Genomic DNA, 27,683 nt, shown 5'->3' on the forward strand with positions numbered 1-27,683 from the left:
ACACTATTCTAGATTTCTGACTTAAGTTGTTATTTATCTCCATGCCAGGATGTAAACTCTTTGAAGGCAGAGAACCTTGTGTATTTATGGATTCTAAATACCCTGCCAAGATTTAGAATTGCCATAAGACTGTATACACTTTTAATGCCATAGGAGAGCTGTGTGGTCTGATATAGTAGCCAGTAGTCAATCACGTGTAGCTACTGACCTTTCAAAACCCACTTAATTTGCATGAGAAATTATTCTAGATAAGATGAACAATACGGCATTTGGTCATGTTAACTTTTTTAGACAATGTTTTCCTGGGAAACCAAATGAACTAAATAACTGAATACTCCAATTTACAGCTTATGACACAACTTTTATTAGAAAAGTTATACATAACATAGCATCAACTATTTTCAAGAACAATATTAAACCCGATAAGCAACAAAAACCAGACTAACAAAATGTGTAACAAGAAACTAATGACCTTTCTATAATCAAACATTCAATTATCTACAATGTCTTTTTACAGAGGGGGAAAAATCCATGGTTTACAGGCACATTATATTGAAAATAAAACGGCAATAGCAATTTTATACAATTACCATTCTCAAGAAACTGAATCATTAAAACAGTAATTACGAGTTTACAAATTTAAAACATTTCACATAATTTTAAATTACTGGGTATACACTGAAGTCTGAGTTTTGAAAGTGAGTCTTTTTTTCCCACAAAAGTGCCAACACTTAAACTAGAACTTTCAGTGTAATTTTTCCCTAAAAAGTTAAGACAAGTTTTGATAATCATAATAGTCACATAATTTCTGGTACTATCTGGTCTGTTAATATTAAAGCCTTTATTTGAATGCTTTTCTTCATTTAAATTATAGGAAACCGGATATAGGATTTCAGTTGCAAAGCTATTAAAAGTTCCAACACAGGAGTGTGCAGCATTGGAAAAAGAGATCAGTACTAACATTTATAATAAATATCAGAGAAGCCATTAGTTTTTACAGCATTGTCTGCTTAAAGGTTAAGTCAATCTGGTGTATAATTTCCCATCAGTCTGCCCTTTTAGTAGGGAGGGGAATTTCTATTTTCATGATCTGAACACTCAAATATATCCAACCACATTTTAAAACTCTGATTTATAGCTCCTGGAAGTCACAAATGTTTTTAATAGTCATTCCATTTTAATAAGTCTATTTCTGTTCATTTTGGAGCTGCACTAAAACAACAGAACTCAGGACAGCAAAGTTCTTCATAAAGACTCAGATGGAATGATTTACAAAGTAGACTGCTTTAAACCAAGCCAGTCCTCTTGTTGTAGCTGACGGGGATCAGTCACAACACAAATTCACATACATTTGCTCATTATGGAATTATGCTTTCAAGAAGATGATCTCTGATGCAGGTACCACTGCTAAGTACAGTGTTTAACCAGATTGCCAGTTTTACTGATGAGAAGACATTTTCTTTCCTGTCAGAGACATTATACCATAGTTCTTAATTAAACTGTCAGGCATTTTCCTAGACAGGTTTTCCTTTTCAACACAGTGATGGAGAACTAAGATAAAAATATGACTTGTCGACAGTTATTCAACATTATTACATGCACCAATATTGCACACATCTGTCCTGAACTGTTAAAATAATCTTCTGGGTCCTTGGGGGTGCTCTTTTCTCCATCAGAACACAAATACAACTCATATAAGCAATTTCCCTTAAAGATGAAATGGACATATTTAAAATACTGGGGAAAAAAATGAAGAAAAAAAAGGTAGAGATTTTGGATAGACAAGAACCTAAAATTTTTCTTAAAGGGTTTTTTTGTGTGCCCTACACATGGGGGCAATTTGTATGTACTAGTGAATGAACACTAGCTATAATGCTTCTAGCTCTTCAAATAATATGGAACCTTGGTCCAGGTGTTGCAATGATGTCACTGTATGGTTCTTCCTGTGTCAGCTCAATAGCTTGCTGCTTTTTGAGAACCAAGAAGCTGTAGAACTTTGCTGCAGCCTGTTTTCTGTTTGTGTTTCGACATAATTCAAGCAAACTGATGGATTCAGCTCCAGTTTTGGCAAGAGCTCGCTGAAATAAAACAACAAAAGTGAATTGAAGTAACACACACTATATAGTAGTCATTTAAAAAGGATGCCAATTTTGGTACTGGAAAAAGTGTTGTTCTTTTGGGGGCTAGGGTTGGAAAGGTATGTGAGTGATTCTCATGTTAAGCTGGAAAGTAAAGGGCGAAAACATATAGTACTGTTAAACTCAAAAGCCCAAGGAACAAAGTTGGCCCAGTATATATTATTAAAATAATGTTTTTATTTCGACATCTAATATGGTAATAACAGTAAAATCTAGTACTTAAAAAGTGAGAAAATAGTTTTAAATGTCGGCCTTTAAAAAAAAAATCTATTCTAGGAAATTATAAGCAACACACATGGTATTTCATAGATGCTCAAAACGTCTTATCTGTACCTGGTACATTTAAGTCCCAATGGCAATTGACATTGTGACATCTAATGCCACAAAATGGGAAAATATTCTTCTGAATACTTTCCAGGCTTACTCTTGGCCCAACAATTTGTTTTTAACGAAAATATTTTAAATAATGAGGTTCTCAAAAAAGGTTCACAAAGCTAAGTTTTCTGGTTATAACATGAAACTTTATTTTTGAAGGAACAATGCTAAAAGTATTTGATACAGAATTTTCTTCTAAAATGACATTGGCATACCTGAAGACCATGAAGCATCTGCTGAGTCCTTTTGTTCCATCTCCTTTCTTCTTGATCCTGATCACCCCCTGAAGCATCTTCATCCTGAATGAAAATAACCACCCAAAAAGCTAACAACACTGCTCTGCTGAAAAAGGAATTATTTCCATAGCTCCTGGATGATCTTAAGTTAACTTGGACCATGTAATCTAACAGAAAACTCTACTAGATGCTAAAAAAAAAAAAAAAAAAAAATCACTTGGCACTAGTATCAACTTTGAAGTTTGTCTACTTAAGTTACAAAAGAAAGCCCTCTGTATGTGCAGGCAAACATTTAGCTGAATATAAGGTTTTATATTGCTCATGAGGGTGTGGTGTACTGCAGTGTGGTCCATAGACTGCTGCAGGTCATCGGTTTTTGGTTATTGGTACTCCTGTCAAGGAACTTTGGTAATGATATAAATCAACTATGCCATTAACTAGGACATTTATTTCAAGTAAATGTGTGAAATGTGTGTGTGTGTGTGTGTGTGTGTTTGTATTTGGTAGCATAATTCTAGGTGATTTATATTCTGGCATTTTACCATCATACTATCATGGACCAATACCAAAGGACCTGCAGACTGCTGAGTAATTAGTATTGATCTATATGGTGTATTAAAAAATGATCTACAATCCTTATTATGTTTTACTTTAAGACTGATGTCTAGCCAGGCGTGGTGGTATACAACTGTAATCTTAGCAACTTGGAGGCTGAGGTAGAAGGATTGCAAGTTCAAGCCCAGCCTCAGCAACTCAGCAAGACCCTGTCTCAAAATAAAAAAAAAAAAAATTACAAAGGGATGGGGATGTAGCTTTAGTGGTTGAACACCCTTGGGTTCAGTCTTCAATTAAAAAAAAGTCTGCTGCCTAAACAACTTCTTGAATTCATTCTAAAGTTGGTGTGAATGTGGGGAAGCAGTTGTGATATTCTCTGGGTACTTTAGCACATAGGCTGGAGTAGCTATGAAACTAAATTTTGGCTTTAAAATAATGTATTTATATTAAAGATAAGCATAACTGCTATGACTGACATAATGATAAATTATAAATATAAATAAATACCAGTAAAGCCATATTCAATCCATAAACCATTTGTCTTGGAAGAAATTTTTTGAATAGTTTCAATGCTACCTGAAAAACGTCTTAAACTTAACATTTAAGGAAATTAAATTCTAAAGTACCTGTTTTTTAAAACATAAAAGTTCCCTAAAATCTTTATTCAGACTACTTTAGCTGAGTCATTTCCTGCCCTGATCTATTTAAAATAAAATAAAAACACAGCCAAATGGAAGATGTTTGGTTATTTAATTTCTAGGCCACAGACAGAGAAGAGGTTATACCAGAGGCAGATGATAACAGAAGAAAGAATTGACCACTGATCACAAGAAAATGAAAAGCAACTGACAAGCAATTTAGAAGTCAAGCAAGAAGTCAGTGTAGGGACAGTCCATGTCCTTCAAAAGCCCATGAGGGAGCCCATGAATTATAGCACATCAGAACATTTGATATACCTAATGATAAATCTATGCCACTAAGAATTTGTTAGTTGAATTCTGACTCTATTTTTCATCACTTTGATGCCCACTATATGAATTGAAGACAAAATATACAAGAAGGTGAAGACTTTTGCTAAATTTGGAATGAATGGGAATTTATACACCAGATATCTCTTTTATAATTTTCTTACCTCTTCCTCTTCATCATCCTCTTTCTCCTTCTCTTTCTCCTTTTCTTTTTCTGGCAGAAGTTCTAACTCTGGTATTAGCTGACAAATATTTGGAGGTTCTTCTGGGGGCAGCTCTACAGGTGGTATTTCCATCTGTTCTACCTGCTGTGGCTTAAAGCAATAAAACATTAAGGCATTTTAAGATACACATTTTAAGAATAGCATTTTAAAACATTCAAATATAGTTAAGGTTTTCCAGATGGAAAGATTATATCTCCCCACTTTCCTACTATCAAAATTGATCTGCTTCTTTAAAATTACAAAGTGACAACATTAAATTAGCTTTAAAAAGAAATTAGCCTTTACCCTAAAATGCAAGTGTTTATTTTTTGTACTTTTTAGGAGTCATGGTTAAAAAGTCTATATGAGAAATTTAAAGCCAAGAAAAAATCATAGGCGTTAAAAATAAAATAAAGCAAAACCCATTTTCCAAAAAACCACATATGGACTCCATGGCAAAATAAAAAGTTAATTATCCCAGGACTATCAAAGGTTACTGCATGAAATCCTTAATGGTAGCAGACAGCAATAAGGAGACCTTTTCTGGGTCTGTTTCCTGTATTTCCTTCCTTTTAGGCTTACTGTAAAAGCTGAGAAACATTAAAAACAAAGTCTTTAAGAAACCAAAGAACTATCAGAAGGACAGTGATACTAGAGTCACATACCCACTACTGAGCTCATTCTGAGCTCCCATTCTGAGCTCATAAAACTGGCAGTTTCTACTACCAATACCTCTTAATGGAGGCTGAACTAGGAATCCAAGGTTACCAAAAAAGGACCCCTTTACTCAATTTATCCTATAACTTGAGAAGCCTAAATCAGACCCCTCTATACTTTGTTTTCCTGTCCTAACTGAACTTAATGGTAGCTAAGTATGAATGAAGTTGCCAGTTGCTTTAATTTTTTTGGAAAACTATATGCTGATAACTTAATAAGACACCTTAAAACTGCCCAGTATTGGGAGACTGCCAGGAAATGTTTGCTGAAGAATAAACCAGAATCAAAGTTCAGAGTCAAGGATTCCACACTGGCCAAGGTTTTGCTCACTTTGGACCTCTTTGAAGCAAGACTATTCAAAAGGAGTCAGGCAGATTCTGTAGACTCCCAGAACATCTTCTCCCACTTAAGGCAGACTACATTCATATCTTCAGCTCCCATCCCTTTCCATTTTCTGTCTAACCCAAGATAATTCAAAAGGACTCCTTAAATACCACTTGCTATGGACTATAAACATCTTCTAATGATGTGCTTACTTACAGGTATCACAGGCTCTGGATCAACTTGTCCAGCTTTTCGCTTAACCCCCTGAGGTGGTGGTGGGGGCATGGCCGACTCATCCAGGTTTGTTCTGCTGGCCTCCATCACTGACTCTTGGAGGCGGCTGGGCTCCTCCAAAATAGGCTCATCTGCAATTAATCATATGAAAAGACTTAAGCCATATAGTTCTGAATAGCATTTTGAGTAATTTACTTTCAAAATTGGTACACTTAGGCACAGGCATAGTTACTCTCAAATTAAGATAGCAGAGGTAAACTTTTCTCTGCTTAAGACTACTTAGTTTATAACATATATGTAAGGGGGGAAAAGGTCTTAAAAATCCAAATCTCAGTCCTGAGGACAATCCTTTAGCAGACAATCAAGTCAATTCAGACAAGTCATAACCCTTACACCTTTCTGAACCCAAAGCTTCATATCTAATAAGGTAAATGAGATCCAGTGCACTTCCTGTTCAAAAAATAAAGGTAAATTCTGGCATTTAAATTTCTGAGAACTATCCCAAAAGAACAGACCAATAACATCTCGCTGTTGATGCTGCTGCTGCTGGTCCTCTCTAGGAACCTCTGGATTTTCAAATTCTTTGAGGAACTCATCCAAATTATCTGCCTCTCCTCCTTTTCTCCTTTTTCTAAGATCTTCTGGTACAAGTGGTGTAAGACAGCGTGTAAAGAGCTATAAAAGAAAGAAAAAGTAAATATAAAATAAATCACACCAATGAAAACAGATTGACATTTCTAATATTCATTAATGCTTTAATAGTTGTAATCAGTATGCCATACCATTTTTTTTTACCTAGCATTATATTTACACTCTAGTCTACCTTAAAATGACTCCAACGTCAGTTCTCAAATTGTCAACTAAAGCATTCTTCAGAAAAACTGAAAGTAATTTATCCGCTCCCACCCCTTGAGGTTTTAAATTTAAATATTTGTCTATAGTTTATTTTCACATTCATAAAGTGAAAATTCAATCCAACTTTTACCATAATAGTTTTCCATTATGCTTTTCACTTAACATATAGAATAATCTTAACTATCATTTAACTATTTTTAATGGTTATAATATTCCTGTGTTTGTGTGAGAGAGGATGTTTCTACCTGAAGAATACTATTTCATATTTACTGTATTAATATTTTAGGTGACGAACACCTGTAATCCCAGCGGATTGGGTGGCTGAGGCAGGAGAATTCCAAGTTCAAAGCCAGCCTCAGCAACTTAGCAAGGCCCTAAGTAACTCAGTGAGAACCTGTCTCTAAATAAAATATAAATAAGAGCTGGGGATGTGGGTTCAGTGATTACCCCTGGGGTTCAGTTCCTGGTACCAAAAAAGGTTTTACCATAAATTTCCTACACTGGAGTATTTTATAGACTCAATCCCAGTGACTTGGGAAACTGAGGCAGTAGGATCACAAGTTCAAGGTCAGTCTCAGAAACTTGGTAAGAACAGCAACCTAGCAAGACCATGTCTCAAAAAGGACTATGGATATAGCTCAGTGGTAAAGCACCTCTGGGTTCAAGGCCCAGAATCACTAAAAAACAAAAACTTTATTTTGGAAAGAGCTTGAAATCAGCAGAGGCAGAGAATATTATATTGGTTAGGAAAAAAAAATTCTCTTAAAGTCAAAACTTTCTACTGTAGCAAAAATTAGAACTATCTCATGGTTTACTCAGAAAATAAAGAATGCAGACTTAGGCACAATACAAATTAAGGCATTATAACTAACAGTTTCTTTTAGGAAGCTGAAAAGAGAACTATTATTAAAAATGTCAGTGGCTTTTTCATATCAGAAACATTCTATATCTATCTTTTAGAAATGCTGGTGTCACTCATCACTATTTCAGATGAGGTCATGGTCAGTATATTGTGATTTATGGATGAAAATCAAGAAAGATGCCATGTTGTTGAAAAATATTTGATCAAAAATGATTCAGAGGTTTAAAACATTTTTTAAAAAAATATTTATCTGTTAGTTTTAGGTAGACACAATATCTTTATTTTATTTTTATGTGGTGCTGAGAATCAAATTCAAACCCAGTGCTTCACGCATGCTAGGCAAGCACGCTACCACTTGAGCCACATCCCCAGCTCTAAAATATTTTCTCCCTAAAAAAAAAAAAAAAAAACCCCAGCAGAAAATATATATAAATAAAAAATTCCATATTACCTTCAGTAGTCTGTTATTCCATAAAGGCTGAGCAGGTAAAGAGAAAAGTTTTTCCACTCCTCCTGTTTCTTTCCACATCATCAATTTCTTGGTAGGTGGTGCCAGATCCAAAGTAGTAACAATATCAGAATAATCACTAAGTTGGGCTCTAATTGTCTTGCTATCCAACTCTTTGACACTGTCAACAATTAGCTTCCTCTTCCTCTTGGCTTTTGTTTCTTTGACTAGAATAAAATATAGTCATTTTCTTCAGAGGCAAGGATAGAATACACCGCAACTAGACTTGGCATGACTATATCCTTCTTTTCTATGCACAGGGCCCTCGTAGGAAAATTAAGCCTCATGAAGGCAAATGTTTTAACTAAGATTCTCTAAGCACTATTTAGAACAAAGGATGGCATATACTAGGTGTTCAATAAAATCCTGCTGAATGAAAATAATATGCACTGAGTTTTAGCATAAACAGTAAAATAATGCAAGGGATAATACACTTTAACCCATATAGCTTTATGCTAAAACACTGAATGTACTACACTGGATTCAAAGTTGGGCTCAAGTCTTAGGTTCTGAAATTTCTTAGTTTCTGAACCTGGAAAAATGATTAACTTCAGCTTGCTTAAGTTGTCTTCTTTTTTTAAAAATCTGAAATAAGGCCAACCATTTACAGAAGTTGTAAAATAGCATTGCACAAATGGTTATAAATATTATTTTTATTGGAAAAGTTCTAATTTATATATATGGCAGTTGTATAAGCTGCTTGATAAAGTGAACCAAGTCCAAGCCAAGTGACATGGACCTGAAACTCCATCTTAAATAAATATTTTTTCTGTGTGTTTATTTCTTACAACTATGCAAAACAGGCAAAATTATCTACACTTAAGAAGCTCGTGGGATTAAATTTCTCAAGATTTTACCCTGCCAGATGTTATACTGCATAACTTTTTATATATAGAACATTTATGAGGTTCAAATAAAAAAAATGTAAATATAAGTGATAGTCTGTTACCTGTCCTTCAGGTACTGAATTCCCCTTCTTAAAAGTAAAAGTTCAAGATCTTATAATTATCCATGTTTCCCTAATTAGCATTAGAATCCCATGAAAATAAAGACTTTTCACCTTTATAGCTTAGTTCTTAAATAGAACTAAGTGAAATGTCCTAAAAGATCTGGAAATGATTTCAAGTATACTTGCCCTACCATCTCCATAAGTCATCAATAAGTTTCACATCCGAACTATGCATCTTAAATTGCCTCTGTTACTCAGGAGCGGTTCTCCAAGAAAATATTGTTGCCCAATGTTTCTCAATGAGCACTAAATTCAGAAAACTGATTTTACAGAGTAGCTGTTATTTTCACTATTTTTTTAAAGAGTACTTTCAGGTTGTTCTAGATCGTAGCCCAAATGTACAGAATCTAGAACTTTGGAAGATAAATCGTCAATCTTGTACTTTATTGCAAAATGTCCTGCAATGTTTTCTAATTGTTACACACAATTAGAAAGCTAATATCTTGGGAATTCTATGACACCAAAATATACACAATAGAAGAAAGCTTGATCTATATTTTCATACTTCCAGTAACCTGTATAGGTAATTCTACAAAATACTCAAACTATAATTGGATAGAATAAAGACTGTGATACTGACTACGCCAAAGAAGAAAGAAACTTAGTTATCTTCAACACAGGCAGCAGATGATCAGCAGGCAGACAAGAGCCAGAAATAAGATCTTACACATTCTACATGACCGTAAATATCTGAAGGTTTGCTCACCAGTTATATCAATGGGTTCCAAAGCAAATGCTTCTTCCTCATTTGGAACAAGTGTTGTCTGATCAGTCATAGTTGGCATTGGTTCAACAGGATCCACTGAATCAGGACTGTCAGGCCCACCCACTACAAAAACAAATATGGTTACAATAGGCTTGGGTATAATAATATATATCCCTACAAACAGAAAAAGAAATGTCTCTTTGAAACTAAAAGAAACCCCACTAGTACTAAAATACTTTTTCATTTATGAGGCAGTTCCTCCAGAGCTGAACTGCAGTGGACAAGAAAGGGGAGGGACACAGGGTTAAACACATGAAAATTAGAACTAGTCATCAACCGTAAGTACTATATTCAAAGACATTTATGGTTCACTGAAAACTAAACCTTTTGGTGTGGTCTATGTTAAATTATCTTTTGGATGTCATATAATCACCCCAAGAATCACTGCTGAACATGAAATGCTTACTTGATACATTATCGTCTTCATCCATATCATCGTGTGCAGGCTGCTCTGGCAACATCACCCCTGCCTCAGAGAGGGCGGGGGGATCATCAAAGATACCGCCATCATTATTACTAATAAGTTTGTCATCTGAAATAGGGAATGTAATTTAGCTAAAATTTGAAAAGGAAATGCTACAAGAATAGTCAATCACTGGAAAAAGAAAAATTATGTTAAAGTAGATGAAATTTGGGGTATTAAACCTGAAATACATTTATATGTGTTTCTCAAGGTTCTTTGTAAGCATATAAAATGTTCAGTATACCAAGAATTTGTCATTTATTTTTTAAATTAAGTATCTATTTCAAAATGTTCACTTAACATATATATCAATATAAATAGAGCAGTTTAAAGAAATAGCAAAATTTAGAATTTTTAGATAAACATCTTTTAAAATTGAGTTATTTTTACATTTTAGGCTCATTGTACAGAACTTTTACTGAATCCATTGATCAAATTAACATATGTACCTAGCTGCTCAAGCAGAATTTTCAACTGCTTCAAAACATCAGTGAATACAGAAATTAGAATAGCCAACTTTCAGTGACCTACCTAATATTCCACCATCATTTCCTTCTCCAAAATTATCATCTTTATATTGGTCTTCATATTCTAAATGGTTAATTTTCTCATTCAGATTGCTGGTGCTCTGTTCAGGTTCTAGGAGTAGGTTAGAAGCACTCGTGCTTACTAACATGTCATCATCCTCAAATGCACTGCCTTCTCTCATTATCTCACGATCATCCATTCCAAAGTCACCTAAACAAATTTTGGTAAAGCATTAAATGAGAAAGGTTGGAAACACCACTGTTAAAAAGACAACAACTGATTTATTAGAATTATGTTACACTTGTTTACTGAAATCTTTGAATATTAAAACATAATTTTTCTTTTTTAAAAAACTAACCCTAGGGGACATGACTAGAACAAAATCAGATTTACATCCAAATTTAGGTTACCCTAAATATGTCAGGTAAACCCAAATATATATTATATGTTAGGGTTCATTAACATTCAGACTTAAACTTTACAATGTTTTTTCATCAATAAAATGTGGCTTGTTATCAGTTTTGAATACCTAAGTTTTGGACAGTGGTTACAAATACAATAAATTGTTCCAAAATGATTATTTTAAAAGTGAGCATTAGTTCAACACTGGATCTTTTCACACAAATCAAAACATAGCTTCTTTTGTGTATGAGGAGCAGGAGCAGGCAAAGAGTGAACTCTCTAATAAACTGATGTGTTAATGGAATGAAGCTTAATATGCCAACAGGAAGGCAAATTCTTTTCTTGATGAAAATGAATTAGATGAAACTTCAAGTCTTTGTCAGCATGAATGTAATATTAAGTACATTTTTAAAATTGCTAGCAGTGTCACAACATAATTATAATATTATAACTAATAGCAATTTTTTTCTTTTACCAAAATCATTTTCTTGTAGTATACTGATGTTCCCAACTTCCTCTCTCATGGTTATCTCTTCCACTCTACTCTGGTTCAGGCTGAACTGCTGGGCTACATCAATGTCACTTTAAAAGAAGTTCAAATACATGTTAGATTCAAGTCTCATAATAATGTATTTATAAGGGAAATATATACCCCAATTCTCCCTATAAATACAAACTATCTAGTTTTAGAAGTCTGATATTTAAAACTCAGCATTATTTCAAAATAATTCATGCATGACGAGATCTAAGTTGTATTTAAAGATTTTAAATCACTGATGACCAGCAAGCAAAATATGCTGAAATCACTATCTAAGGCAATCTAAGGCAATTTGCATATACTCTTAGATGAAAAAATTAGAAATGATGGGCTACATAGGATGGGTTTTCATCAGGGCCCCACAACTTATTACTACCTGTGAGAACTCTGAAGTTCTTTGGCTTTTCTGAGACTCAATTTCTCTATCAAAAAATAACCACCTCATGTAGTTTAAAAATATAAAAAGTATGTAATGTTCACCAATCTGAGATACTTCTGGCCAAATCTAGATCATAAACAATTTACACAAATGACTGTTTGCTTAGTAAATAAACAGGATGCAAACATAAAAGGGATGCAAGATTCCTTAGAATCTTAACATTTGTGGGACATATTAACCAAATGCAGTCTGTAGACTTTGTGTAATCTCAAACTGAAAAGAAAAATAAACAAACACACCCAAAGAGGAGAAGGATAAGAAAAAGTCTATGTGTCAACTGAGGACATTAAATTCTGACTGGATAGTTCATTTCGGAATTACTACTGTTTATGAGGTGTGAAGTCACAGGTATGTTTTAAACATCCCTTATCTTTAAATCCAGAAAAATTGAAATATTAGCAATGAAGTTAGATTATCTTATTTAATTTAAAATAATCTAGTGGGAGTGGGAGGTGAACTTGAAAAATATAGATGAAAAAAATAAAACTGGCAAAATATTGATAAAGAAGCTATACATGAGGTATATAATAGTAATTTATTAGTTGTTCAAAAAATTGCACAAGATTTTTTTTTTTTTTTAAATAAAGGTATAAGGAGTGGGGGGAGGCCGAATAAGTGTTCAGCATAACAAACACACATACAAAATGAAAACAGATCAAAAAATGTACTCAAATTAGGAGTCACAGATCATTTCAAACACCAGATAAATCTGTTATAAAGTGGTATGGAGGGGTTTCTTGATTAGAAAACCGGTCACATACTCCACATCAAGGTAAAATAACTGCATTTTAAGGACCTGAGAAAAGGGAAACATTATACCACAGGCCTCTGCTATATATAACAGCCACCTCTATGTAACTTTCCCTGTTAAGAGCAATTTTCTTGCTCTTCATAGAAAATTATGTTTATTTAAAAAAAAAAAAAAATGTGGATCTGAGAATAGTTTGGCCAAGAAGATGATCAGTAGGTGACTTTTATACCTCTGAAAAAATTGATATCATTATATAAAAGTACACCCCTGGACAACTGTTTAGTTTAAACAAGTTTTGGCCTTGTACAAGTACATCAGAATTCTCATGTCTTGGTTGTGTAAAAGTTCATGTCCATGAAATTCTTATAGAAGAAGCACTTTCTAGTTTATATATTTCATATGTATACACAATCCTAAATGAAGCATATTCATTTTATCTAGATGTTAACTCAATGCTGAAACATTCCAAGGAAAACTATGCATGTGGAAGCCAATAACATGCTTCTTTTATAAGCCAAGCTAACAATAAAAAAAAAAAAAAAAGAAAGAAAGAAAAAGAGGGGGTAGTACATACTCTAAGTCTGGCAGTGGTTGATCAAAGTCATGAAATTCTTCAGGTAAAGTAATGGCATTATAGGCTGCCTCCCGATTTTCTTCAGGCAGGTCAACAACACCTAGAAAAGAAATACTAAGTTTCAAGGCCTAGCTATATCACAGAGTGGATCAAAGAGAAGTGGAAATAATTTCCTGAGGTTATATTCCAAAAAGGTTGATAACATGCAAAGCAATTTGAAGAACAAGTAAGTTTTTATATTATCATAAACACAGTACTATTACAAAAAAAGGTTAAAGCACCAATTATACATTAAGCTAATAGGCCTACAGAAATGATTACAAAAGAATACAATAAACGTTTAAAAGGAGTTTTGGTTCTTTTTGGGACAATAAGAATAAATAATTTTAGCTAAGCTTAAAAATTTTCATGATAAAAAAATTCAAATAAAATGACAGGCATAAGCAGAGAAAAAAACCAAAAGTTACCTACAATAAACACACATTACTTTAAAAGAAAAACAAAACTGCTGGGCACAGTGTCACACACTTGTAATCCCAGTGGCTTGGGAGGCTGAGGCAGGAGGATTGCAAGTTCAAAGCCAGCCTCAGCAATTCAGTGAGACCCTGTCTCAAAATTAAAAACAAGACAAAAAACAAAACAACAACATGCGGGTGTTGCGGGGTGCTGGGGATGTGTGGTTCAGTGGTTAGACATCCCTGGGTTCAAGCCCAGCACCAAAAACAAACAAACAAACAAATGAAAGACAAAACTAAAAAACATGTTGTTTCAACAAAATGCACACAGTGGCCACATGTTAGAAACTCAAGCATCACAGAATTTGCTTAAATACTTTAAATAAAATCTGAAATCTCAAACATTTATTGTTAATGTAGTAAAATGATATACTAGAATATAACCTCAGTAGAAACTATTCACAAATCACCTGTTTTTTACATTTGGATTATTTCAAATAGAATAAAAATTTCATCAATGCTCAAAAAGTTACAGAATTATTTATTCACAGAAATACTATGGTAAATTGGTATTAAGATTATTTGGGAAAAATTTAAAATCTTAAAATTATCTTTTCTCAGTTATCTTTAAGAAGCAAATCATCACATAATAATTAATTTTCAAAATTTCAACCTCTGATGACAGTTTTATGTATACTGTTGAAAAAAAGGATAAAAGAATTACTCTACAGACAAGACAGATGAAGTAAAATAAGTTTCCTTTGAAGCAGTGCCTCCCCAAACCTTGTGCTATCTTTGAAAGGTTCTTGTATTGCAATAAAAATAAAACATGCTGACCTAGAATGTTTAGCAGTTTTCTTCACAAAACATGGTAAATTCCAAAGTTTAAAAAAAAGCAATAATACCTGGCCGAAAAGCCATCTTTATCTTAATGAATGCTTCATTACAGTCTGCAAGCAGATATTTGGCTTTCCTGTGATAGATTCGAACTACTCCCAGTAAGAGATGTCCTGATGTTCGCAGTGCCATCTTCACCTTCAAATGAAACATTAATATTAATCTAATTTATAGTTAATTCTATAGTTTTAGAGATAACAATGCTTTGAAGTTTGTACTTTGTTATGTACAGGGAATTTTTACTTTCTCTTTATACCTTTTATCATTTAAAGTTGCCTCAAAATCTCCTGATTTTATTTTTTACTGTCTTGACCTATAAATTTCTTCAATGTACCCCAAAGTTAGATTAGACAGATGAATAGTAGTAATTTATAATTTAACATAGACATGAAGATAGTTATGAAACAGGAACCATATCATGCCACAGACTATGTCATTAGCACAGTTTTGGCAATTACGAATAGGTTTTTGTACAAATGCAAGTTTTGGACTGCTTAAATACCAAGAAGCCTGACTGTTGTACAGATTCATATGAAATTATCAAACTGTCTTATTTCATCTTACTGGTCCTGGGGACTGAAACCAGGGGCACTTAATCACTGAACCACATCTCCAATCCCATTTTTTACATTTTATTTAGAGACAGCATCTTGCTAAGTTGCTTAGAGCCTTGCTAAGTTACTGAGGCTGCCTCAACCACTAGAGCTGCTGGGATTACAAATGTGCCCTAGCTATCAAACTGTCTGTACAACATCTGTACAACATCAAATCCCAAGGAAAATGAATGAGATTTTTTTGTTGCTCCACATCCTGACCACCATTTGGTGTTATCAGGGTTTTGAATTTTGGCTATTCTAATAGTGGTATCTTGTTTTAATGTGCATTTTCTTGATAACATGATATGGCAAATATACTGGTTTTCTGTGCATTTTCTTTGGTAAGCTGTTAAAAGTTTTCAACCCTTTCTGAAATAATTTTTTTCCCTATTGTTGAGTTTTAGGAGTTCTTTGTACATTTTGAATAATAGTCCTTTAACATATATTTTTACAAAGATTTTCTTTCTTTCTTCTTCTTTTTTTTTTTTTGTTCAAGGAACTGAACCCAAGGCACTTAACCACTGAGCCATAGCCCCAACCCTTTTTATTTTGAGACAGGGTCTGACTAAGTCCTTAGGGCCTCACTAAATTGCTGTGGCTGTTCTTGATCCTCCTGCCTCAGTCTCCTGGGTCACTGGGATTACAGGTGTGAGCCACCCTGCTGGCTTTTTTTCTCTATCAGGATTTCATTCTCTTGACAGTATCTTTGAAAACAGCAGGTTTTTTTTTTTTTTTTTGGTTAGGAATTGGACCCAGCAACTCAAATCGATAAGCACAATGCTTTATCTGAGCTTCACACCCAGATTCCAGAAATTTGAATGTTAATGAAGTGTAGAGAATAAATTCTTTCTTTGATGGATTATGCCTTCAGTGCTGTATCTTAAAAGCTATCATCAAATTCAAGATCATTTAGATTTTCTACTATGTTCATTTCTAGGAGTATTATATTTAGTATTTTACATTTAAGTCTATGCCCCACTTTGAGCTTTTTTTGGGGGAAAGGAGTAAGGCCCTATGTCTAGGTTCACTTTTTTTGCATGTTGATGCTCAGTTGTTCCTATTCTTTTTTTTTTTTTCTTGAGAGAGAGAGAGAGAGAGAGAGAGAATTTCAATATTTATTTTTCAGTTTTCAGCGAACACAACATCTTTGTTTGTATGTGGTGCTGAGGATCGAACCTGGGTCGCATGCATGCCAGGCGAGCGCGCTACCGCTTGAGCCACATCCCCAGCCCATGTTTCTATTCTTTGAAAAAACTTTTTTCTCCACCATTTCATTCTTTAATGGTTGCACTGCATAAGACCAGAAATAAATTTCAAAAATTAAAAATAATGTAAACTACTCAAAACAAAAAGAAAAAGGTTAAATAAATCATGTACAAACAAAATAATAATTTATGGGTCCATAATTCCTTATCTAAAGTCCTAGGGGCCAAGTGTGTTTTAGGATTCAGAATATTAAAGGTAATACAGTATATATGCCATATATTACAAAATTCCCAGGAGGGTCTAGAACAGCCCCCATGATCACAAATAGTAGTTCTTTCTACAGTGAACTTATAAATACTTAAGTTACTTCACCTTAGCTGAGGTCAAGTCTGTTTCAAATTCTGCATTTAAGTTCTTTGTATATAAGACTAAGACACTATAAATCACAAGCATTAAATGAGGTAGAACTATGAACATATCTGTTCCTGAATGCAGTATAATTACAGAACAACATAATTCAGTTTGTTTGTAAGGTTTTCATTTCACTAAAATTTTCAAATTAATACTGTCTTGAAACATAGGAATGTCGAATGTCTTTAACACTAATAAATCCCACAGCTACAACTCTAAAGCCAGATAAAATTCCATATACAGAAAATAAAATATGTATTTTCACAATTTTTCAGAGTAAGTCCATATACAGACACTTTAATTCTAAGCACAAACTTTCACTTCTCCCACTTAAAAATATGTATTTTTTCTTTGCAACCTACACCTCAGATACAGCCTTTATCTCTAAGATGTATAAAGAAATAAAAAAAAAAAAACACCAAAAATCAAAACAAAAACAAAAAACCCAAATAACCCAATCAATAAATGAGCAAAGGAACTGAAGAGACACTTCACAGAAGAAATATGATCAGTCAACAAATATATAGAAAAAATGTTCAACATGTCTAGCACTCTAGCAATTAGAGAAATGGAAAATTAAAACTACAATGAGATTTCACCTCACTTCAGTTAGAATGGCAATTACCAAAAAATACAAGTAACTATAAATGTTGGGAAGGATGTGGGGAAAAGGTATACTCATATATTGTTGGTGGGACTGCAAAATGGTGTAACCACTCTGGAGAGTAATAGATTTCTAAGAAAACTTGAATTGGAACTACCATTTGATCCAGTTATCCCACTCCTTCGTCTATACCCAAAGGAGTATCAGCATACAATAGTGACACAGCCATATCAATGTTTGTAGCAGCTCAATGCACAATAGTTAAGTTATAGAACCAACCTAGGTACCCTTCAACAGAGGAATGGATAAAGAAAGTGTGGTACATATACTCAGCCATAAAGAATGAAATTATGGTATTTGCTAGTATATGGATGTTACTATCATGTTAAGTGAAATAAGCCAATCCCCAAAATCCAAAGGTCAACTGTTTTCTCGGATATATGGATTCTAACTCACATTGGGTTAGCAGAGGAAGGTTTATGGAATTGAAGGGTGGGTAGTGGGGCAAAAGGAGGGAGGGATGGGAATAGAAATATAAATATGTGACCAATATAAGTCCACATATCATGTATAACCACAAAAATGGAAAGTTATACTCCATGTGTGTATGACATGACATTTACATATTCATTCAAGTATATATGACAATCTACTGTCATATATAACTATAAAGGACAACAATAAAGATTAGTTTCCCTCACCAGACCATGAACAACTTGAGAATGGAGCTGTGTCCTCTCATTTCTGAGGAGTTTACAGTTTCTGGCATTCTGTATTCTCATACCAGAAATAAGTAGTTAATGTATGAAAGTTAAAAAAATAAAAATATGTATTTTTCACAACTTTTCAGAGTAAGTCTCTGCTACACCCTTGGCTTTTCCCCTAAGATTTGCTCTTCTGGCAATAAAGAACTACTCTTTACTTAATACATTATGCCAACACTGTCTCAACTGTCATTCCTAAAAACAATATTTCAGAATGCTTGTCTATACTGCTATGATACAGAAGGTTTTTACTACATAGGAAAGTTGGTGCATACATTTTGTCCATATGTACATATAAATATGAGGTACAAAACAGGACCTCTAACACACAAATATAAATAGATAAATTACTTAGAACTCTTCATGTTTTTTAAGTCCACATATCTGTTCTTCATTGAAATAATTATGATGTGATGGTAAGTGCACCTCTTGTGCTTTAAAAGTTCCTTTCTTGATATAGTACCAATTCCATATTACTTTAAGTTGTACTGTTTGTGAAATAGAAATGTGGGTATTACTGTTTCAGGCACTTTTAGAGGGTGTTAATAAGAGCTCCTCAAGGAACAGATCAATAAACAATACAAAGAAAGTAAAGGACATTCACAAGGCTTACATCCTAGTGAGAGACAGAAAGTAATTAAGGAAGGGAGCAAATAGTCCATGGAATTGTGTCACTTGAAAAGGGCACAGCAGGTATAAATATCCTATGATGAAGAAAAAGCTTAGTTAGTATCTTTAAGAAACACCAAGTAGGTCTGTGAGGTTGAGGTAAAGTAAGTTGTGTATACAGTATTTACTGGGTAGATAAGATAAATCTGGCCCTGAAAATCTTTTAAATTAGTGAGTCCTTTATTTTGAATATTTTGAAAATTCCTAAATCAGGAACATTTACATACTTATTTATATATCTAGAACGTTAAATATAAAATATTTGGATAATGCCCTCATCTTATGCTTATATACCACTAGAATAAGCAAATGAAATATCAGTGTACTTACAAAACTTTTAAAGACAATATTGAACTGTGATCATACTAATCAGATAAAAAGACAAAAAGATAAAGGAATACTGGAAAATCTATGGAATTTCCTTGTCTCTGATATACATAGATAGATGATTACCTAATAAGTTCTTTTTAAAGTTCTATTTCACATATCAATAAACAAAGTGGATAAAAATATCAACATCAAACATACCTTCGGTGAGATGATACTCTCCACGCTGCTCTCTAAATTACACTCAAACACATGGGCTTTGGTTAGCTTCTTATCCCAATGGGCCGCTAGCCAAATTTTGGCCAGAGGCCCTCTTTTACTGAGAACAAAATGTGCGTAGAACATTGTTCTGGTTGCCTATGAACTGCGAGAAAATCTGAAGAGAAAAAAATTTAATGTAAGTACCATAAAAGAATTGAAATATTTCTTAAAACAAAGAAATAATAATAATAATTAAAAAACCACACCATCCAAGTTTCTTATTTTTAATATGAGATACAAAAGGTTTGAAAGCATAACATGCATTTCACAAAACATCTTATTGTTTTAATTCAGAGGGTAAAAAAGATCCCAAAATATTAAGAGCTAAAATGAAAAGGGACAAATGAGTCAAATTGCTTTTATACTTTGTTATCTTAAAAATGGTCACCAGAAAACTCTTTTCAAAAGTTCTATCAATTTCTAACTTGATTATTAACAGTGGCAATAGTTTGCTTATTGCACCAAAACTACAAACTTTATTTTTCATGGCAAGAAAAAATGTCTAAGAGATATTCAGGCACAGATACTAATGTGGAAATGTCCATTTCTAGGACCCCATTAAAAACTTGAGATTCTCAGCGAATGTTCTGTGTAATAATTACTACTTCGTCACACAGCATTGTGCCTTTTGAATTTCCATAGCCAGCCAAGCAAAACTAAGTAGGTGGGTGCTCTCATTTTACAGGTGGGTATTTTAGAAAAATTGAGGCTCAAAAAAGTATTATTTATATAGTTTTCTTAATTCAGGACTTTGAAAAATACTTGTCCGATCAAAATTACAAGCGTGTCATTGATAATTTTCTTCAGCAAGCTAATGTATTAATATATAAGAAAAGCAGCCCCCAAACTTGGGCCTGGTGGAGTACTGTGCAAAGTGATATTTCCCTTATTTAATTTCCCTCTTTCATAGATTACAAAAAAAAAAAAAATCTATTTTGACCCCCCAAAATCTGTCTTTGTCTAAAATGTCCAATTGTTCATGATTAGCAAGATGCCTTCCTTTTTCCATAATGGCAAGCACACCAATAATACACAAAAAGTACTTACCAATTTTAACTTTAATTTTGAAATATAGATTCACAGATAGTTATAAAAATAGTAGAGATGACCCAATACCTTTTATCCTATGTGCCCCCAGTGGCACTATCTCATGTAACTATAATACAGTATCAAAACCAAGACAATGATATTGGTTCAGAGTGTTATGTGTAGTTCTATGCCATTGTATCACATGTAGATTTGTGCAATCACCACTGTAAATAAGATACAGGATCATTCCATCACCACAAAACTCTTCACACCCATCCCTTGCTCCTCACCATTCCTAAGCCCTACAACTATACTGTTCTCTACATTTCTGTCATTTTGAATATGTTACTTGTTGCATTTACCAATAGTATATTTCCTTTTATTGCTGAGTATCATTCTGTGGGATAAATAATATACAACAACTTTCTTAGCTGTTCACCTCTTGAAGGAGGCTATTGGCTATTTACTTTTGGGCTATTACTCATAAAGCTACTATAAATATTGTGTGTAGATCCTAAGTTTTCTCTACAATAAATGTCCTAAAGTGTAAGAGCTAGGGACTATGACAAGTATATGTTTAGTTTTAGTGAAATTTTAATGCAACTACCAAAATTATTGTGAGATTTTCTTCTTACAACTATAGACAATATTATTCTAAAATTTATATCACGAGACAAAGAAACTAGAAAAGATAAAACTATTTCAAAGATGGAGAATAAAATGGAAAAAATTAGTCCACATGATTTTAAGATTTATCGCTACAACAGTCAACATTGTGATGCTGGTAGAAACAAACTCACAGATCAATGGAACAGAATAGCGAACTCAGAAACAGACACAAATAAGCCTGATATTTTACAAAGATACAAAAGCAACTCAAAGGAATAAAGGATAGATTCAACAAATGGCGTTGAAATGATTGAATGTCATCTATAGTAAAACAAACATAAACACCCAAACCTCAAATATCATCAAAATTAATTTGAATTAGATCACAGACTTAAAATTAGGAAACATTTAGGGGGAAACAAAACAAAACCACCTCCGGTACCTAAAGCCTGGCAAGAATATTTTAGATAAAAAAGCATATCAAATTCCATGATGGAAAAGTATTCAATAAACTGTTTTTCATCAAGTTATAAACTTTTGCTCTACAAAAGACTCCATATAAGGGTATGCAAAAACAAACTACAGACTGTATTTGACTAGAACTTGGATCTGGAATATGTAGAGTTCTCAAAGCTCAAGAACAAAAAGAAAAACCAATCAAAAAGAACAAAAGAAATGAAAAAATTCACAGAAAAGGATATAAGAACACGAAAATATTACTAGCCATTAGACAAATGCAAATTAGAGCCCAGTGAGTTAGCATCATACACTTATTACAGAAGCTAAAATAAAAAACAGAAGTTAACATTGAATGTTGGGAGAGTGCAAAGAAGCAGCATGATCTCTCTTATGCTGCCTTAAAAAAAAGATTCAGAGAAGATCTTGTAAATTTTAAAATGAAAAGTAACTTATTATATTTTTCAATTAAAAATGTGCCCATTCTTTCCTTATAAAGAAAATCTTACAGTGAAACACATCACAGGAAGAGATTTCACATATGTCAAAAATACCTGAGAGGATTGGGCATGGTGGTCAAAGAGTAACATAGTCAGTTTTACCTCATCTCCCATTTTCTATCTTTAATAACAAAGGGTCCTGAAATTCTCATTCTCTGAGCCTAATGCTCCCAGAGGATCATTAATCACTGCAGGCAAATTTTCTCTAAAGGAAATAAACAGGCTTTATCAATTCCTAATAGTGTAATCTTTTTCTCTCAAATTTGAAGTTAAGAACTAAGGAATACTATATCAGGAAGAATTCAGAGCAAATGCTCTAAAACGTTTCTCAGAGTAAAACGAAAGCCTCCCATACAAGTATTATAAATAAAACCTAGAGAAATTTATAGTATCCAATATGTCAGCAATGTTTTTAGAAATGTAGTCACTGTCATGAAGCCCCAAGTTCCACTATGGAAGCAAAACACTGTGTAACAACAAGAACAAAAAACTTCTAAAATGCTGTCTTAACATGTGACAATTACTAAATACATATTTAATGAATAAGTAAATGAGGTACACCAAGTGATCTCATAGTTGACATATATAAAAGTCATGGAGCTTTTAGAAATTAGAACTACTGGCACTTTTCAACAGGTGTCAGTAGTTTACAGCCAACATTTCAGCTGCTGGTCAGAGCACCATCTCTAAACTATCCCAGCTATGCAGAGGCAGTGATTCCTAAATAGATGCCTTCTTGGCATGGGACAGGGGAGGAGCCATACTAAAATTAATCTGGAAAACAATTAGCAAGAGGAAATCACCCTATTAACTAAAGGAAGCAAAAGGAACAGTGGTAGAGCTGCTACCAACTTATATCTGAAATGAATAGAAAATTTAATTACTGCTACTTTTTAAAATCAATTTTATCTTGGTAATACCAAACTTAAAAAAAGAAAAAAGTTGGTTAATCTGTATAGGTTTTGAAGATTTTAAAATTTGGTAATCCTTTACAAAAGACCTTAGCAGAAAAGACAGCATTTGACAGCAGAGCAGAGAAAGGAAAAAAAAAAAAAAGAAAAAAGGTAATTTTCTTAAGATTATTTCAAAAAGCAAAGTCAAACTGAAGCTCATGTTTCTTCTATTATGTCAGTGATCACCAACACTTCACTCATCTATTAGGATAGTGGCAGTGTAAACAGTACCACGCCTTTTAAGGACAATTTGACAACACCTCCAGTAATCGATGTAAAAGATGTATCTAGAAACTATCAACCACACACACAAAAACACATTAAAAAAAATTACTATGCCCCAAGTATTTTATGTAACCAACTTCTAATAACTAATACGCATAACAAATACTAGCCCATTTTACATATGAGAAAATAGAGCAAAGGGAAGAGAATAAATGTCACTAGTATTTCATGTAAGTGGAATCTGAACTTCAGTGCCCACACATCTAACTACAACACTACTGCCTTGCAGCATAACTTTCAATAACATAATAATAGAAGTAACCTACCTAGCCATCAATAAGTATCTTGAAAATTAATACAACCATATAACAGAATACAGTGCAACTTTAAGCAATAATATATAATTTGTATTAACAAGGAAAATCTCCAGAATAAGCTCAGGATACTCGGTGGAGGGGGCAAGAGAACCCTGTGATGTGTGTGTTTATGTGTGTGCGCATGTGTGTTTATAACCATTTATATTTTCAGATTCACATCCTCAGATTCAACCAACTGCAGATCAAAAATATTTTTTAACAAAATATGTCTGTCCAGTAGATTGGGAGGGGAAAAGGGGTCACTGGGAACTGAAACGGAGCAAATTAAATTTCACGCAGTATAATCATATACAAATGGAACCAACTATTATGCACAACATACATAAGTATAACATACTAATAAATGCATAAAATGACTGTATTGAACATATACAAACTTTTCCCCCCTTGTCATTATTCCCTTAACAACACAGGATGACTCTTTACATATCATTACATTGTACTATGTATCACAAGTAATCCAGAAATGACACTGTATGTGGAGGTTGTGAGTAGATTACATGCAAATAGCATACTGTTATATAAAGGACTTGAACATCCACAGATTTTAGTATCCTGGAGGTGGGGCCTGGAACCAATCTTTTGGATATCAAAAAATGATGGGCTCTCCCAATTTTTATTTAAACACACGTATACAGATATTGTGGGGTTGATTCTAGATTACTGCAATAGAGTCAACAAGTTTTTTGGTTTCAAGGTACACAGGAATGTTATGTTTATAAAACACTGTAGTCTACTAAGTGTGCACTAGCATAAAGTCTAAGAATCTTAAACAATTAGGTGTCTTAATTTAAAAAATGTTTTGTTAAAAATGCTAATGATAATCTGAGCTCTGGAAAATAGTGCCTATTGACCTGCTCAACACAGGGTTGTCACAAATCTTCAACAGGATTAAAAAAAAAAAAAAAAAGCAGTACTATGAAGCGCAATAAAATGATGTATGGCTATCTTTTTGACCTGTGGTTGACAGAATCCATTTATGTGGAATCCAAGGATGCAGAGGCCAACTATATACATTTCCAAGCACCTGAGTAAGCAAAAAGTATCTGTGGGATATACATGAAACTGGTGACAACAGTTACCTCTGGAAAGAAGATTTGAAGGGAAAGTCCTATGCTTTTGTATATGTGTTTGTCCATACATACACATGTATATACATTAACTTATTTATACATAAACATTGCCTATTTAAAGTAGAAACTACCACTCTGGGAGTTCAGACATAATCCAGCTTTGCCATTAACCAGTAAGTTAAGTTAACCTCTATGTAGCTCTGTTTCATTACTATAAGAATGCAACTATCTCCTTGGGAAGTGGAGGGTGGAGGGAGGCATTTCCATCCAACCTTGCACACTAGAGCTCTGTCCCTTTTGATTCTAACATTGACCTAGGGTTTTACAGTAAGAATAGTCCTAAATTCAAATTCAACTAATAGTCCTAAATTCAAATTCAACTCCCTCCTCACTTAGTTGTTTTGCAACAGCGAAAAAGTTATTTAACATCTAAGTTTTAGTTTTCTCAACTATACGGTGAGGATAATATTCACCAAAACGATGAATAAAAATTAAACACATCAGCATACCTAACACAATGCACCACAGTAGATGCAAAGAGTGACTTTTAAAAACCATCTTGTAGCAAAAGATTAACCAGTCAGCATGATTATGCCTAACTATGACAATTAAAATATTATAATTTTTACTCCTCAAAAACTGGAAAATTTCCCAATTTACTAAATTATAAGATTTATCAGAATCTGTTCTGCTAAATAGGAATTCATGAGAAAAGATATTCTCAACCGAATGAGTAATCATACACCACTCTAAAGGGGAAAGTTTAATTCTAGAGAATGCTAATGTACTGCCTTTATAAACACAGAAAGGTAAAGGTTATGCTCTACTAAAATTCCGACTTGTATATACAACGCACTATTAGTTATGCATTGCTGTCACCTCAACTATGCAAGCTCTTACTAATTTAATCACTGGATATGGCATACGTTCTCATCAATGCTTTCTCCAAAATAATTATATGTTTCCAATATTAGTGGTATTTTTAATGAATCCAACTTATGAAAGCTCAGTCGGTTTCCAAAATTCTTTAGATTCACACAGTTGGCAATTATTCTCATATTAAGAAACTGGGATGCTTTTGAAAACAAATTCTACCCAATCTAATGAGAGCAAACATTAACTTTCGCTCGTAGAGAGATGATGAGCAAACCTTTACCAGAAACCCTTCAAACACCGACGTGCTTTAGAACGCTTAAGACAGCCTAACAAATCAGAGTGACCAAACAAACCCTCCAGGGTTTCCTTCTTACGAATTTGAAGAAGGCCGCCTAAGTCTGGCAGTACAACCTGAGAGTGTCACTCCAGAACATCACAGATCATTCGCAAAGCCTCTCAGCGAGACGAAGAAGGCATCAAAGTGTCTCCCAATCACCCGATATAATTAAACATTTTAAGAAAGCGTTCAGAAAAGTTAAGGGGGAAACCAATTACGCTCACGTCCCAACAATCGGAAGCAACTTCCCTTCGTCGCGCTTTCTACTGGTCGGTCCAGTTTTTAACATCCCCGACGGGGGGGGGGAAACCTAAAGGGGGAGGCAGTGGCTGGCGAGGGCCCCACCGCCCTGAAGTCCACCGTGCAGCAACGGCAGGGCCCGCACGTCCCCGATCCACATCGCAGCTCGGCGGACCGCGCTGCCCCTCCGAGCTGGCAGCCTGGACCCGGGCCTGCCACGCCTGCTCACGCCCCAATCCCGCGTCTGCCCAGACAGCCATTTTCACCGAGGAGTAGGCGGCCCGGTCCGAGAGCGCGCTGGTTCAAACCTCCTGCCCTCCCTCAGCGGCCCAGGCTTCCTCTGCTACTCAGCTAGAAGAGAGGGGCCGGCCCCACCAGGGACGCGCGGAATAACGGCTTTTGTAGTTTCAGAATGGAACCAAACCATTTGTTACCGAACAGGCGATGATGCGGGCGGGGGCTGTGCGGGTCCCGGCCAAGAGCAAGCCCGGAGCTGAGATGCCTGGGCGGGCGGGGGGTCGGGGGCACGGCGGGGCCAGCACGCAGGGGCACCGCAGGCGCTGCCTGGTGCCTAACTCTCCCGCCCACCCGAGTCCCGCTCCCCGAAGGCAGCACGGAGGGGAAGGGGTGGGGGGGAGGGAGCCGAAGGACAAGAGTCGGCCAAGCCTCTTACCTTTGCTCTCCGCTGGGAGCTGGGCGGTCTGGGTGGCCTGGGGAGGGGAAAAGGGTTGGGGGAGGGGGCGGGGAAAGGGGGGAGCCCTAGCGAGGTGTAGCTTCGGAGCAGCTCCCGCCCGCAGCCACAGCCGCCGCCTCCTTTCCGATTCACTCAAACAAACAAGATGGCTGCCGTTACACCGCGGCTCTTCCTGCCGCCCAAATCCTCGGTTCAAATCGGCAGGATGTTTACGGTCAAAATGGTCCCAGTGCGCCTGCGCAACCAGCCTGCGACTCTGAAAGAGCGACGCAGGCGCAGCAACCATTTCCTTTTCTTTGGAACCCGCCCCCTGGCTGTGGAGCCCGGAACTGAGCAGGCGCAAAGGTGATTCTCTAGCGACGGGGATCGCCATTGACTTGGCAAACTGCGCACGCGCAGGGCTGCCCAGTAAGTTGAATGTTTGAAATCAGGTTGATTCTTGCGCTTGTTTTAAAGAAAGGGTGTGCAGTTTTGTGTGCGCCCTACCCCAGAATATATTTTAATGGTCTTATAGCAGCGAGGGTAACATGAAAACTTTGAACTAGCTCTGTAAAATATAAGGGCTCATTCATTCATTCAACCTACATTTATAGGTTTGTCAAAGAGTGCTAGCTTGGCTCTGGGATATGAATATAACGAAAACCTCCGAGCTAGTATGTATCTGCCCAAGTGAAGCCCG

At 34.9% G+C, this 27,683-nt stretch overlaps 1 protein-coding gene across 1 annotated transcript; it reads right to left on the reverse strand.

The window, feature by feature from the left end:
- Nucleotides 1-340: 340 nt before the first annotated feature.
- Nucleotides 341-27,143, reverse strand: Rad21 (RAD21 cohesin complex component). The gene is made up of 14 exons (XM_046464788.2): nucleotides 26,984-27,143; nucleotides 19,576-19,750; nucleotides 14,806-14,935; nucleotides 13,446-13,545; nucleotides 11,619-11,725; nucleotides 10,745-10,951; nucleotides 10,157-10,282; nucleotides 9,691-9,813; nucleotides 7,919-8,142; nucleotides 6,266-6,425; nucleotides 5,733-5,881; nucleotides 4,437-4,586; nucleotides 2,729-2,812; nucleotides 341-2,078 (listed from the first exon to the last, which is right to left on the reverse strand). Exons 2-14 carry the CDS (start codon nucleotides 19,717-19,719, stop codon nucleotides 1,887-1,889), a joined length of 1,896 nt encoding a protein of 631 aa, XP_046320744.1. The 5' UTR covers nucleotides 19,720-19,750; nucleotides 26,984-27,143; the 3' UTR covers nucleotides 341-1,886.
- Between the last annotated feature and the right edge of the window lie 540 nt (nucleotides 27,144-27,683).

This window comes from Marmota monax, unplaced genomic scaffold (assembly GCF_021218885.2).
Source record: "Marmota monax isolate L192 unplaced genomic scaffold, Marmota_monax_Labrador192_F-V1.1 WCK01_AAM20220418_F8-fsc00003, whole genome shotgun sequence".
In the NCBI taxonomy this organism is placed as follows: domain Eukaryota; kingdom Metazoa; phylum Chordata; class Mammalia; order Rodentia; family Sciuridae; genus Marmota; species Marmota monax.